Genomic DNA, 14,814 nt, shown 5'->3' on the forward strand with positions numbered 1-14,814 from the left:
ATCTGCGGCTCACTAGTGCAACAACAACGTCGGCTGTGTCCCGTGAAAAACCGTCCAACCGGAACTCTCTAATAACTAAAGTTCCGTGGGTGAATTATGTAAACCCACTACACCGGTAGTTTTTAGAGCTTTCATAGCAAGTGTACTGACAGATATAAGTTCAAACATTACGCTACTTTGTATTAGAAATGGCAACAGCGGAGGATGAATGACCCATAACAAGAAGATAGACAAAAAGACAAAGCTTATCGACTATGGCGTCGTCACGGACTACAAAGGCGTAGGCGCGCAAATTTTCAGGACTTATGCAGATCCCAAATATACATCGGCAGTTACCAGAAAGTAAGAAAAGTTGGTTTTGCATAAAATTGCGAAACAAAACGTTAGATAATATGTCTAATGAGTGCTATTTTGCGGTCCTTATACACACACCATACTAATACCCGCATGAAGCACAGTACGTCTGACGACGGTAGCCGTAAAGCTCCAACAATCCATCAAGCGGTGCGACTTTACAGCTTACCAAAGTCGTACTAAAACATTTTGACACATTTTTGAGCGCTGTGTGTAATGTTCTATATTCTCAATGGAACATTTAAAGTTTTGGTGTTGTTTACTGGCGTCATCTTGCAGTCTGCACGTATCTCCTATGTGTCACTGCCATCTACAGGTCACACTTATTATTACATTATGTACCAAATAAAATAGCTTCGAGGTCAGTAAGCACAACCAAAACTGTTCTGTACATTAGGTGCACCGGGTTGTAAGGCGCACTGTCGATTTTATAGAAAATTAAAGGATTTTAAATGCGCCTTATATTCCAAAAAATACGGTAACTAACCTTTAAAAAACATTTGCAATAATGCAGCATTTTTTCTGTATTACTTTATTTAACATCCAGAAATAATAGATGTTAGGACATTTGTCCATCGATTAAATTCGATGGACAAATTGTGATGCATCGGAGAATCAATCATTTTTCCCACTTCTATCTATTATGTTATTGTATGTGACATGACATATATTTATTGCGTTGTTGTATGTGATAAATGACATATATTATGTTGTTGTATGTGATATAATATATCACATTTATTACATTGTTGTATGTGATATGATATACCACATCTATTACGTCGTATGTGATATGACATTTATTACTTTGTTGTATATGATATATGACATCTATTACATTCTTGAATGTAATATATGACATCCAATATGTTGCTGTATGTGATTTATGACATCAAGAGTTACAGTGTTAATTTTAAAAGTGGCTAAAGTACACAAGAGTGCTCATTTTATTACCACAGATGGAGTTGATTCTGGCTGTAGGTCGGAAACTGTCCACAAAGTCTGATATCAAGCTCCCGAGAAGCTACAAACACAAGGGTCTGAGTTAGGAAAAATACAATATCAAAAAAGGACACCAAATGTTCTCACCCAGTGTGACAGTTGTCCTTCTGGATACAGTTTTCGAATCTCTGTGACAGCAAAGTAGGCGGGAAGCAGGCAGGCGTTTCTGTCGAGGATATACTCCACCACCTATCGATTATTTACATGAAAAATGCATCATATATTTAATTGTGTTTACGTTACGCACCTCTCGGGCTGTCAACAGCTGTCGCACTATAGCCGAGCTGACGGTGACAGGGACGCTCTGGATTTTGTCCAGCACAGCTTTCAGTAAGTCTCGAACGCCCTGCAACACAAACACAAAAACAAAGGTGCACCCATCATGTGTAGAAACTGTTAAATCACATGTCAAACAACTATGGTCGCATTCACTAATTCAAAGACCTGAGAAATATATAAAATACCTACAGTTGTTTTTGTAATGCATTTTCTACACAATAACAGTAAGAAATTAGGGATGCACAAATAATTAAATTTTAATCATGTTTTAATGAGGGTGATCTTCGGCGATATTAACATTTAAAAAGGCATTGCTCTGCTGCATATCCAACAAGCACTTTCTCAACTGCGGCAGCCGATAACAGCCCCATAAAGCCCGCGCCCGCATCCACACCAGAGGCCATTGATTGTATATAAGCACAACATTCTATCACCAAACCGAACTGATTACAACATTATTAATAACATTAACATTTAAACACTTTTCCCGGGATTGCTCCAGCCAATCGCTTTGTTTCACTACATTTCACTCGCTTCACTTCCATGGAGTCTCGGCGTGCATTTAAGACCGCACTGCTGTTATTAGATGGCAACAGGTGTGGACAATAAACAGACGCATTTGTCCCATCCAAAAGCATGCCATGGAGGAAAAAAAAAATTGTTGTTGCTTTCGTTTTGAAATAGCAACATAACGCAGTGTCACTGGTCGCCCCTTCACTCAGCTGCTATGACTGAGCGTTATGATATGAGAAAACATGCCACAGGCGATATGTGGGGAACGTTGCCACAGCTTGTTTATAACGTCTTGCTTAATTTCTGGGATAGTCACTCGTCCTTTATTTAATTACTTTCTCATGTCACAAAGTTATTACTTTAAAACCATTTATGTGACATAGCATTTTGTTCATGTATTATGGTGTATAGTTATTTCCTATGCAACGTATTTCTGCTGAAATTTCTAAAGGGTCTGTCCAGATACAGCATGTACATGTTAATGTACATACATTTTACCTTGCAAATGTATACAAAATGAACATAACTTCGAAAAAAATACTTCTCTGCCTATCAAAAATAGAAAATACAGCTAAGACAACATGTAACGACAAAAAGCTGACACATTGATACTATTAATGAACAAAAACACAAATATTTGTATTTAAATATATACATGACGTTTGTCTATAGCCTTCTTATTAGACATTACAAATGACATGATGGCGCCGCGTTTACAAGTCACCCCAACACTGTTTACCTCAAATATGTAGGTATATATTGATTTCAATATTGATAAGATAATCAGGATTATTATTTTGGTCATAAACATGCAGCCCTATAAGAAATAGTAAACCAAATCAGAAAAAATTCCAACAGAGCCAACAATTAAAATACATCACAATTACATGGATGTTTGTGATTTTTTTCCAGTTTGATTTAGGTCATAATTATTATAATTTTCATAATTATAATATAATTATTAAAACAACATACTTTATTTAATCATGAAAATTATTTAGATAAATGGTTTATTTACTGACATTTATTTCTATTTATATTCCAATTACTGTACTGGGAAGCCCTTTTTTAACGCTTTTAATTGGTTCCCGCCAAAACCGTGGTAAATTAACTTCTGCCAAGTAGGAATTGTTAATCTTATATTTTCATAGCTACAGCATAAAAACTTGTTTACACACTAGAGTATTAAATAGTTTTTAACATTACGAGAGCCCTCTAGATATGAAATAACACCCATATGTCACCTTTACACTCTTTCAATCCAATACAGTAACGCTGCATGAGACTCAGCCAATCAGTGGCCATGATACTGAACAGTGCACTCTGATTGGTTTGGGCTAGTGACCAATAATTAATTTAGGCCAGAAATGTGTGACATATGCTTTAATTTTTTAAAGCATATTTCAAATTTCTAAGATTGAATGAAGCAGCAGACTTTTGATGCTGCGAGGGACAACTGTAAAATGATCATCCATGCAACCATTTTTTCATTTTCGAACACCCCTCACTTAAATATATGTATTTGTTTTTAAAGTGTATTTTTCTAACAAATAAAGAAAAACTAGAAAGTATTACAAAATTTAAGAAAAAAAATATGTCAAACACATAAAATTATTTTAAGAATGACTGCGTGAGAGTATTTGTTTGTTTTTAAATTATTTTATCTATTTTAAGTCTGGATTTTTAGATATTTTAATGTATGTTTGCTGCTAAGTATTGGAAAACAATAACAATACAATATTATTTGCTTTCATTAGGCCCTACTTTATGATTTTATCACTTCATGGCACATTGTAGATCTACAAGCTTACAAGTCACATGTTGCAATGTGTTGTCTTTTGGTCATTTCTACCTTTACCTTTAAATAAAGGACATTTAATTTAATTTTACCAATACACTTTAAACAGCAAAAATGAACAAAACACTGAACTAATGTTACAATAAAACATTTGCAATGTATTGGTTATGCATTATGTTGCACTGTACTGTCTGGTCGAAAATAAAATTCGGATTTGTTCATTTTTTAGATCATTATGTTATTGTTTTCAATACTTTAGCCAACTTGTCAGAGTTTTGACTGTATAAAGATACATTTTTTTAAATGTAATGTGGTTCAAACCTATTCCACACCTTTGCTATATTTTTAATGTCTAGATTTTTGATAGGCGGCAGGCCCAGTACAACATCAACTGTGGAGATGATATCACCAGTGACCCCAACACCTATAGTACCTGCCAGCCTGCCAATACAATGATAACTTGATCACCCTTTTTAAGAGCATGTCAGTGGAGTTATCATTCGTTCATTCAAGGCTCCAGAATATAAGGGGATATTATTCAGTATAGAAGTCTTATTACGGGTTGTGTGCATATAAACGTCCATCAATAAATAGGGTGAGGCGGCACAATATATGCACGCAGATTGTAGTAGGCCGGTCTGGACCAAAAAGTCCAGGACAAAAATGTGTCCCAGTTCACCTCTGCTTGACTGTGACACTTTTTGAATATTTTTGTACATGTCAAATGTTACAATCAGAATGACAATAACAGTCTATCGGTCTGTCTATCTGCAAAAACAAAAGGAAATAGAAACGTGTATGCTTTTCCTGCGTGGTGCACCCACCTGGATACACCTCCTCACTGATTTGAGAGTGGAGCACATTTGCCAGTAGGCTAAAAGACGAGTCTCTCAACCCACTGACTAACACAACTCTTAAGGCATCGGCTGTGAGCTTTACTTAACGTGCTGTAGGACAACTACGGTAAGCTAGCTGACGTCTGTTAGACATGTGATGAGAGACCTTGTAGTCCACGCCTCCAATGATTTTGCGGATGAGCTTGAATGTCAACGCCCACAGCTGAGTCCGCTCCCACTCCAAGTTGTCGGAACTGATCAGGGCAACACAAACCATCCTGAAACGTAAATGTATTGTTTAAAGTACACCAATCTGACTGTGTGAAAGAAAAATTAATATTATAATTTTTGTAGGAGAATATGTATCTGCTTGTATTTGATGTACCTGGGTGGTAAGAGACTTGTCTCCACAGCCATCACCAAACAGTCGTATAGGAAGGAGATTCTTTTGGGGCTATGCTGGCTGTGTATGAACCGTACAATCCACTGCACGCACTGTTCGTGAGACTCCTGCAGGAAGACCACAGGTCTTTCTGGTCACATGTCAATCTATGTTCATTTCATTTAAATATGTGGACTACAAACCTGAGGCAAAGTTCCCCAGTATTGCTGGAAGGCTCCGAGACAACTGATTAACTTTGTCCTCTCATCCTCAGGAGAGTCCATACACATTCTGAAAATAACAATAAACACGTGACACACTGAAAATAATAACTTTGTGACATGTTGTGGGTGTGTGTGAATGACATTACCCAGCGAACGCCTCTTCAACCATCTCAGTTTTCTAAGACAATGGGAGGGACACAGTATTAACAAAGATACATGGGTTTAGAGATACTACAGTCATTTAACAATAGTGTATGTCTTTTGCTTAAATATTCTTATACAAACAGCTGTTTCTAATGTGTTGTCCCTCACATGCAGCTAACCAAAATATCTGACACACTTCCAAGTACTACATTCACGATCATTCAACTATGGTTTAATTACCGTAAGTAATGCACATCTGACCAAAATATATTTGATCCTGTATTGGATTTTATTAGATTGGTTGTAATCATGAGTAGTTTATGTGATAAGTACTGTTTAAAAGTATAATAGTTATGAGATATTTAGCAAGACATTTACTAGGAATCCATCATTTATCACTGTGAAGACTGAGCACAACCACATTAGACATCACAGTTGATAAAGATGCAAAACATGCCAAATTATGTGTTTAAAAATACCACAACGTCCTCAAAGATGCTCTGCAGCTGCGTTTCCATCGTGAGCACCATGTTTGCTGCAAACAAAGAGCTTGTTTTGGCGCGAGTCGTCACATAAGCCTTGCAGGTTTATTGTCCCTTGCTGTTAGCTTGAATGCTAATAAAAAACGTCTGCGAGTCAAGTGCAACCGTAAAAACAGTCCGGTATCACAACCAACAAAACTCTATACATGGTTCTGACCATCTCTAAAATAAACACCCATCCATCCATTTCTACCGCTTGTCCGTTTATGTTTATTTTTTGAACATTATTACAGTCATCTTTTAGTTTTTGAACATTTAAATCTCCCGTAAAATGCGGGGTTGCTTTAACAGTAAAGAAAACTTTTGCATTGTTTTTACTTTTTTCAGCCACCGTTGTTGGGACTTAACTACATTATGTTATTTTTGTGTATTCAATCTACACACGTTAAATAACTCCATTTATTTTGACGTTTCCTTTAATTTGGCAAATCGGTGTGATTTGTTAGCGAAAATATTATCCAACAGGTGTCACCACAACATGGGTAGACATATGGGTAAACGAAGTATTTGCATGTCTGCATCTGCATTAAAAGTTGTTGTATTTGCTGGTGCATCTTATTTCAAAAACCCATACTGAACGAAACAAAAGTGCCAAATCCCTTCAAGAACTGCTGTTGTTTAGGTTACACATTGACGCATGCGCAGAACCTGCACGTCTGAGCACAAACATAGGGGTGGAAGATACTGCAAATTTGGGTATCGGTTCAATACGACATCAATATCAATAATTTCACCTATGACGGTGGTCAGCAACCCGCGGCTCTCGAGCCGCATGCGGCTCTTTAGTGCCGCCCTAGTGGCTCCCTGGAGCATTTTTAAAAAAGGATTGAAAATGGAAAAAGTTGCGGAAAAACAATGGTTTCGTTTTAGTATGTTTTTTGTGTGAGGACAAACATGACACAAACCTTCCCAATTGTTTGAACTGTTTAAGATGTTTGTGTGTATGCTTCACTGATGAGAGTATTTGGTGAACACATCGTTTTATCCTACTAATTTCGGCGGTTCTTGAACTCACCATAGTTTGGACTATGACGCAACAGTTTGTTTACATGTCAAATCTTCCACTCCTTATTTGTCTTATTTTGTCCACCAAACGTTTTATGCTGTGCGTGAATGCACAAAAGTGTGGTTTGTTGATGTAATTGACTTGTTGGAGTGCTAATTAGGCAGATCACTGCATGACTGCAAGCTAGTCAATGCTAACATGCTATTTAGGCTAGCTGTATGTACATATTGCATCAGTATGCCTCATTTGTAGGTATATTTGAGCTCATTTAATATCCTTTACTTGTATCCTCTTTGTATATAATTTAGTTTTGCATGTCAATCAGTCAATGTTTATTTATATAACCCTAAATCACGAGTGTCTCATGACATATTATCTGTATGTAATATTGGCTGCATTTCAGATAGTTGTTTGTGTGCCATGTTGTTCCAGACCACAGCAAACATTGCCTAGCTTGCCAAAGATTGTAATAAATCTATTAAAAGAAGACAGCCTGCCGTTTCCTTTAACTTGGACACACAAATCTATACCTTTGGCCATTAAAAGCCAGTAATTTCCAGGAGTTATGTCACCTTCTGAGTAACCTCTGATTTACGAATGGTTTCTAATGTTGTAAAAATGTGTAGAATAAATATTACATTTCAACATTTCTGTCAACAAAGATTTGCTTCAGCCTGCGACACATAGTAATTTTGATAGTAGGCTATTATAGCTAATATAAACACTTGGGTCATTTGTTGCCTTCATTAAAACACTTATGTAAGACTTTTCATATAATTTTGATAGTAGGCTAATAAAACTAATATAGACACTTACGTCATGTGTTGCTTTCATTATAACACTTATGTAAGACTTTTGAAATCATTTTGATAGTAGGCTAATATAACTAATATAGACACTTACGTCATGTGTTGCCTTCATTATAACACTAACAATATATACAGGTTTTAATTTTTTTTGCAGCTCCAGACAGATTTTTATTTTTATTTTTGGTCCAATATGGCTCTTTCAACGTTTAGGGTTGCCGACCCCTGACCTATGCGGTGGCGACTTGTCCAGGGTGTACCCCGCCTACCGCCCGAATGCAGCTGAGATAGCCTCCAGCGATCCCCCGTGAGCCCGAAAGGGATAAGCGGAAGAAAAAAAAACGATGGATTGATGGATGTTTAAGATCGTTTTGGACGTGTATTTGAATTTGTTGATCATTATTACAAAATTATTAGTTTCTATTTATGATTATGATCAGAGTAATATAAGATTACTTTATTGTCACTGTTACAATATAAACTTTAAAATTGTCAATAAAACAGTAAAATAATCTATTTTAGGCATACAAGAAAAGTATTCTTGTCAACAAACTTATAAAAAATATCAGACAATGTAACAACATCAACAAAATAAAATTATTAACTTTTATGACATACAACAAAGCAAAAAAATAAATAAAATACTGACACTTATTCAAGTATTTTGGTTTTTCCCCACCAAAGCCCTCAAGAACTTGTTTGCGTGCGTGTGTGTGCGCGTTTATACGTGTACGTGTGTGTGTGTGTGTGTGTGTGTGTGTGTGTGTGTGTGCGTGTGTGTGTGTGTGCGTGTGTGTGTGTGTGTGTGTTTGTGTGTGTGTGTGTGTTTGTGTGTGTGTGTGTGTGTGTGTATGTGTGTGTGTATGTGTGCGTGTAAAACATAAAAAGCATCTAAAATGTACTGCAACGTGTTTTCTCTAGTTGGAAATGTAATTCCTTCAGGCTGAAATGTGAACATTTCTACTGACTCAAATGACACTGCATGGTATACATGTTATTTTTCCTAGTTTGTAAGTAAATATTGAATATTTCTGCTGCCTTGTCTGACATGATGTCACTTTTTACAGTCAGTAAGTTTCCATGCATGAAACTTGCCTGATTTCTCAAATAATTTGGTTTCTTCTATTTTTACACCAACATGTGCACTTTTAGTTTCCATGTTCTATGGCCATACGCAGTGTGCCTCTTGTTGCGTAGCTTGTTTAGCTATGTGGGAATGTAATGGTGCATTCCATTTATCTAGGAAGTTGGAAGTCTTAGTTGGGAATGACATCACAGCCTAGTTAATGTGTTTCAGCTACTCTATGAGGTCGGAATTCAAGATGGCCATATCCGCAAAAGTTTTTCTTGCACTTGCCTTGTCTGAATACAAACAAATTATGGTAAAATATGCACTCTTTGTGCAACCTTCAAAAACAGTGGATGAAGAGGAAACATGTGCTTTTGCTAGCAATGTATACTAAATTTAAAAAATTTAATTTACACTACAGTAATATTATCATATATACATGGCCATATGGTTGATTTGGTGCGACAAAAACTAATCAGAAGTGCTAAAACGAATATTATAGAAGTTTATGTTATTGTTTTCATTCAGAGCAGCCATCTTTGAAGCCAACTTAAGGGTGGTGAGAATGCTCCAACTCTCCAAATCTGACCTTCAATTGTTCTTGTTGAAACTTCCGACTAGAAACCCGGAAATTTTGACTACCAAGTACAAACAGAACGCACCCTAAATATAGTAGAAGAAAAGAATAGCTAATAAAGTAGCGCTAGTAACTCTCAAAGTCTGGATCTAACAGACAACTTTTTACTATTTAGTGTTGTTGGTATTGTTTTAGTGTGTTCAAATGACACATGATAATGTAATCAGACATACACTGTAAAAACTGTTGCCTAGATCTAACTCAATAAAAATAAGGCAACATTTTCCAAGCAATTTTTGTTAGTTTAGTCAACTAATTGGTATTTTGAGTAAGTAGAACTTAATAATATGCATTTCGATTTATGCAAAAAGATTAAGTTGCGTTTACAGAAAAAGCCAAGAAATTGAGTAAAATCAATGTAAAAAAACATCAGCATATTAAACACACAAGACTTAATTAAAATAAGTAACATTTAAATGAAAAAATAATTTTTGTACTCAATTTTATTAATTTTGACCAACTTACCCTTTCTTTGTTTTGAAAATGGAAACTGCTTAAAATAATTACTTATAATAATAATAAAAATATCAAGACATATCAAATTCCAACCTTTATTAAATCATTACCATATAAAAACAGTGGCAATGAGCTGGACAGTATGAACAGTCAACATCCATATTATACAAGAATGCATGACCTCAACTTTTTAAAGTGCTGTATAGAACACCTTCACAGTAGTTTTCTTTTTTTAACCGTATACATATTAAAACATTTTCACAAGCCATATCCAAACCTGTCAATAAGCTGGACAGTATTAACAGTCAAGAACATCAGTATTTAGTGCATAAAAGAATGCATGACCTCAGCATCTCAAGTTTTACTTAGAACATTCACAGTATAGTTTCTTGCTAAAACAATTTAATATTAAGATTATCTGTACTTCTGTAACAATTCACAAGCAGAACATCTTCACTGTAGTGTCTTTCAGTGTGTATATTTTGAAACATTTGAACTTAAAAAACTCACAGATCCCTGCTTCTGACCAGCTGGAGCTTCACAGTGGGGCAATTTACCGGTAGTGTGTATAAAACATTAAAAAAACTTAATTTACACACCAGAAACGATGACCTGGAGCTTTGTATAAAACCTGAACAGGACAAACCCTTACAACATTCTGAAGAATTCCACTCAATGAACAATGTATAATGATTTTGAACAGACACAAGAAAATAGCTGTTCAAAAGTGCAAGCTGACAGTCATGGCTCACTGCCTAAGCTAGAAGCTTGTTTTTGAGTCATGAATTTGGGGGTTGGTTTTGGGCGCAGTGTGTCAAGTCCCACAAAAAGTCTTTGAAACACCTCAAATGTTTTGGTAAGTTTGGATGGATACTCAAGATTAAGTGCATACGTCAACCCCAGAAGTAGGCAGCATGCTTTGGCCAGGTTTCCAAGATGAGTAAGGACTGGTACTCCCTCAATGATGATTCCTACTGCATTTGGCTCACGACAGATGTAGATGCTCATATTCTTCATTTCCAGGTCCTCATGAACAGTGGTCTCTGCAGTTCCCTTTGAGATACAAACACAGTCATTAAAAAAACAAACATCTAATTTCATATTTACAGTAATATAAGTTGTGTGATTTAATTCAGATGATTACTTTTGTGAAGACCATTTTGAAAACTTTTGAATTCTAATTTGAGATCTTGTACAGTAAACTTGGTACAATAGATGCATTTCCAGCCACATGTTTTTTATTGGCATTTCTAATTTGCATATAAAAAACCTGAATAGAACCACCAGAAATTAAAACAAACAGTAATATGTTTTTATATATATATATATATATATATATATATATATATATATATATATATAAATGTTTTAATGCTTGTTTAAGGGGAGTATTTTTTGTTTGCATTGTTTTTTTTAGGGCAAACAGAAACAAGACAGAAAGGCATCACTCTGTGGTGCTATGCTAATTGGCTATCCTGGGGTTCTTGCCAACTAGCTGCATGCTGGACCTCCACCTGACAACTGCTGGTTCAGTCAGTTCACATAAAAGTAAACCCAATTTAAGCTTGTACATCAGACTGATCCAAACCTGCTTTTAAACAATACTTACAGTAGTCAGAGATTAGCTCCTGTCCACTCTCTCCCATGTACTCTATGAGGCATCTCACAGTCACATCTCTCTTCTTCACTGCAGAGGCACTTGGGTCCTAGAGTTAAGAGAAGAATAATAAATAAATGAATTTTGTTGGCAATTTTACTCCAAATCTGTGATACCGTTATTAGAGCATAATTACAGATTCAGTTTAAACTTTTAAACCACTTTTAACCCACCTGTGTCAGTTCCATCAACAAGTTCTTGATGCACTGCAGTCACTCCTCCTTTTGCACTGAAGAGCTCCAGGAGTTTTGGAGTGTACCTGTCCAGTTGGGACATAAATGTTGATTCCAGTGGAACAGCAGTGCACCTTCGGAACGCTTCATTAATCTGTAAGACAGCAAATGTTGACCGTTAATGATATTAAGGGTATTCGTATACATTTTCAGGCAAAAAGTGAGTCTAGTATGTCATGTCCAAGTCACAATGGAAACTTGGTCAGGAAAAATAGAATGATAATAGAATAGAATAGAATAGAAGATGTTCTACGAGTCGGTGGTGGCAGGCGCCTTCTTGTACACCATGGCCTGCTGGGGCAGCGGGCTGAGCGCGAGGGACGCAAACAGACTGGACAAGTTGGTAGAGAAGGCCAGTAACGTGGTGGGAGTGGAGCTAGACTCTCTGGCGGTGGTGTCAGAGAGGAGAAGTCTAGCATCTTGACAGATGAGAGCAAAGGGATGTATAAGAGCATGGGCAACCTACATGAATGCAAGGCAAGGAATGGCTGTGTCCAAAGGTCCCATGGTGCAGTCTGTAATGCTTTAAAATGTCACTCTTGGTTGGTACAACAGTGCTGCACAACTTACAGGGCCATCCCATCTGTCATTGGAGAGAGAGAACAAAAAAGACAAGTTATGGTTCATGTCTAACCTCTTGGATATATAAGCCTGATGAGAGCCCTTTTATATCTGTTTTTTTACACCCTAATATACTCATTTGCAGTATTTCCTCTAGATTTTTTTGTAGCCCTGGTGGTCTAAGTTGGTAACCTAGCAACAGTAGGGGGTCCGGGGGCATGCCCCCACGGAAGAAAAATTTGAAAATTTACCCTTTAAATGGTGACTACTGGTGAGATTTTTTGGGGGGGCGGGGGGGGGGGGGGATGTTGAGATTGAGACTTACACAATTCTTACAAGAGTAGCGTTTTGCCTAGGAGTGTGCATGGACAGTTTTGCCTAGGAGTGTGCATGGACAGCAGGTCTGAGGGGGCTTCAGATAGCTCTGTCAAGTGTACCTAGCTAGCTGCTAGCAACTTTGAATGCAAGCTAGTTAAGCAGCTTTAATGTGGCTGCTTATAAACTGAAGAATAAAATATTAAACTACCACGCAAAGAAAACGCTAATTATAAACTTCACAGCTATAAACAATGTTTGGTTGAAGTTAATGAGCTGTTGGAGGTAAGAGCACATTCGAAATGGCGGTCGGCGGGAAAAGTAGTAAACTAAATATAACATTGAACCATGCTTTTGAAAATGTATACATTTAAATCCTGGCAAATACTGACTTTTAACAATATAAATTGTTACTTACATGAGTTCGGTAAAGTGTTTTCCTTTGGCTCCGTGAAGAAACGCGTCTGGGCTTGTTCTTCCACAGCTGCATGCAGGTGCAGGGCGGGTCCTGACGTTTTAGGTCTGATATAAACCTTTGAACTGAGTTTTGCTAAATCAATTTATGTTGGAAGTCCAATAAAATTAATTTTATCACATAAAAAATTAAGTGACGAAAATATTCACACTTTTTACTTAGAGATAACTCAAAAACTCTAAAAATAAAAAGAAATTGATTTATTGGAATAAATATACTTTTAAAAATAAAGTATAATGGACAATACCACTGAAAGAGTTTTTACAGTGTACAATAAGATCGCTATTTTGGTGAACTGCTTAGGCTATTTATGTTAATACAAACTAAGCAGTAAACGATTTCTAATTGCTGATTTACATGTCAACATTGTTGTCTAAATTGTTGCATTGGAACGTTTAATTCCTACATCACTAAATAAAGCATGAATAACAATATTGTTGTGGATGATTTGATTCAATTCATGGCATCTACCACTATTTATTATTTGTGTCTATTGACTAACAAAACATACCCATTATTTTTACTTTTTATTAATTTTATTGTGTATACAAAAAAGTTTTAGTGTCAAAATATGTGTGTCAAGAGCTTTTTGTCCACCAGTTCTCTCCACCAGTCGAAATGTGCTGCCATCATGTCATGTAATGTAAGTGTCTTCTTTGAGAACATCCTGACACGTATTAAACAAGTCAGTTTTTATTTTAACCTACACTTTAAAAATACTTACTTTTTTCAGCTTCAATATCTGTAGTTTCTGCTTGTGGGGGTAAACAGTGTCAGTCCCTCCCTCCCTTTTTCTTCGCCAGGTACCGGTAGTATGCAAGGCTCCGTTTGATTTGTTAAATATAGTCAAAAGTCACTAGTGATTAGTGAAACAGAATCAAGTGACACTAGTGCCCTCGCTGACGAGCCAAATGAATATGTCTTTGCAAGCAGTAATCAATAGATGGTTATTTAACTTATTGTCTAGTGCACTCGACTCGCAATCAGGGGACCTGGGTTTGAGTTTAACAATATATCTGTGCTTCTCAATTGTTTTTTGTTACGCCCCTCTTAGGAAAAATAAAACATTTTGAGGCCCCCTCCCACTATCCGTTGCGACTATAAATAGTATCATTTGTCTTTGGAATTGTTATAAGTACACCTCTCCATAACATTATATCCTTATTAACATTAAAGAAAACAATAAAGAAAAAAGAAAGAAATATACTGTAGAACAACTTACAACCATCCATCCATCCATTTTCTACCACTTGAACCAATCATGTCTATATCCACATATTTGAGTCTGTAACAGAAAATATTTAAAGTGCACTCATTTACCTGAAATTAAATTAAAAAAATTATAATCTTTATTTGAAACATTTTACGAGCAACTTATGAACTATCTGATACTGAAAAATGACATTAAACAAACTCAATAAATAATAATACATTCAAATTGATCAGCAACATTAAGTCAGGAACACCATATACAAAAGACTGTACTTACCAAACAAAAACAAGTAAAACAATTCGGTAATATGTT

General features: G+C 36.1%; 1 protein-coding gene and 1 long non-coding RNA gene across 3 annotated transcripts in view; both read right to left on the bottom strand.

Moving 5' to 3' along the window:
• Window positions 1-6,186, bottom strand: part of med23 (mediator complex subunit 23) — a 40,814-nt gene extending 34,628 nt beyond the window's left edge. For both annotated transcript variants that reach the window (XM_061929826.1, XM_061929824.1), the window contains exons 1-8: window positions 6,012-6,186; window positions 5,535-5,566; window positions 5,368-5,455; window positions 5,168-5,292; window positions 4,949-5,060; window positions 1,604-1,702; window positions 1,444-1,545; window positions 1,309-1,378 (exon numbers count right to left, since the gene is read on the bottom strand). In XM_061929826.1, the coding sequence (XP_061785810.1) occupies window positions 1,309-1,378; window positions 1,444-1,545; window positions 1,604-1,702; window positions 4,949-5,060; window positions 5,168-5,292; window positions 5,368-5,455; window positions 5,535-5,566; window positions 6,012-6,062 (679 nt within the window). In that variant the 5' untranslated portion in view covers window positions 6,063-6,186. The remainder of the gene's footprint in view (window positions 1-1,308; window positions 1,379-1,443; window positions 1,546-1,603; window positions 1,703-4,948; window positions 5,061-5,167; window positions 5,293-5,367; window positions 5,456-5,534; window positions 5,567-6,011) is intronic.
• Window positions 6,187-10,668: 4,482 nt separating this feature from the next.
• On the bottom strand, window positions 10,669-13,294 carry LOC133576531 (uncharacterized). The gene is made up of 5 exons (XR_009811654.1): window positions 13,233-13,294; window positions 12,405-12,521; window positions 11,879-12,032; window positions 11,658-11,754; window positions 10,669-11,101 (listed from the first exon to the last, which is right to left on the bottom strand). It is a non-coding gene; the product is annotated as an uncharacterized lncRNA (long non-coding RNA).
• Window positions 13,295-14,814: the final 1,520 nt, after the last annotated feature.

The sequence above is a fragment of the Nerophis lumbriciformis genome, linkage group LG34 (assembly GCF_033978685.3).
Source record: "Nerophis lumbriciformis linkage group LG34, RoL_Nlum_v2.1, whole genome shotgun sequence".
NCBI lineage: Eukaryota > Metazoa > Chordata > Actinopteri > Syngnathiformes > Syngnathidae > Nerophis > Nerophis lumbriciformis.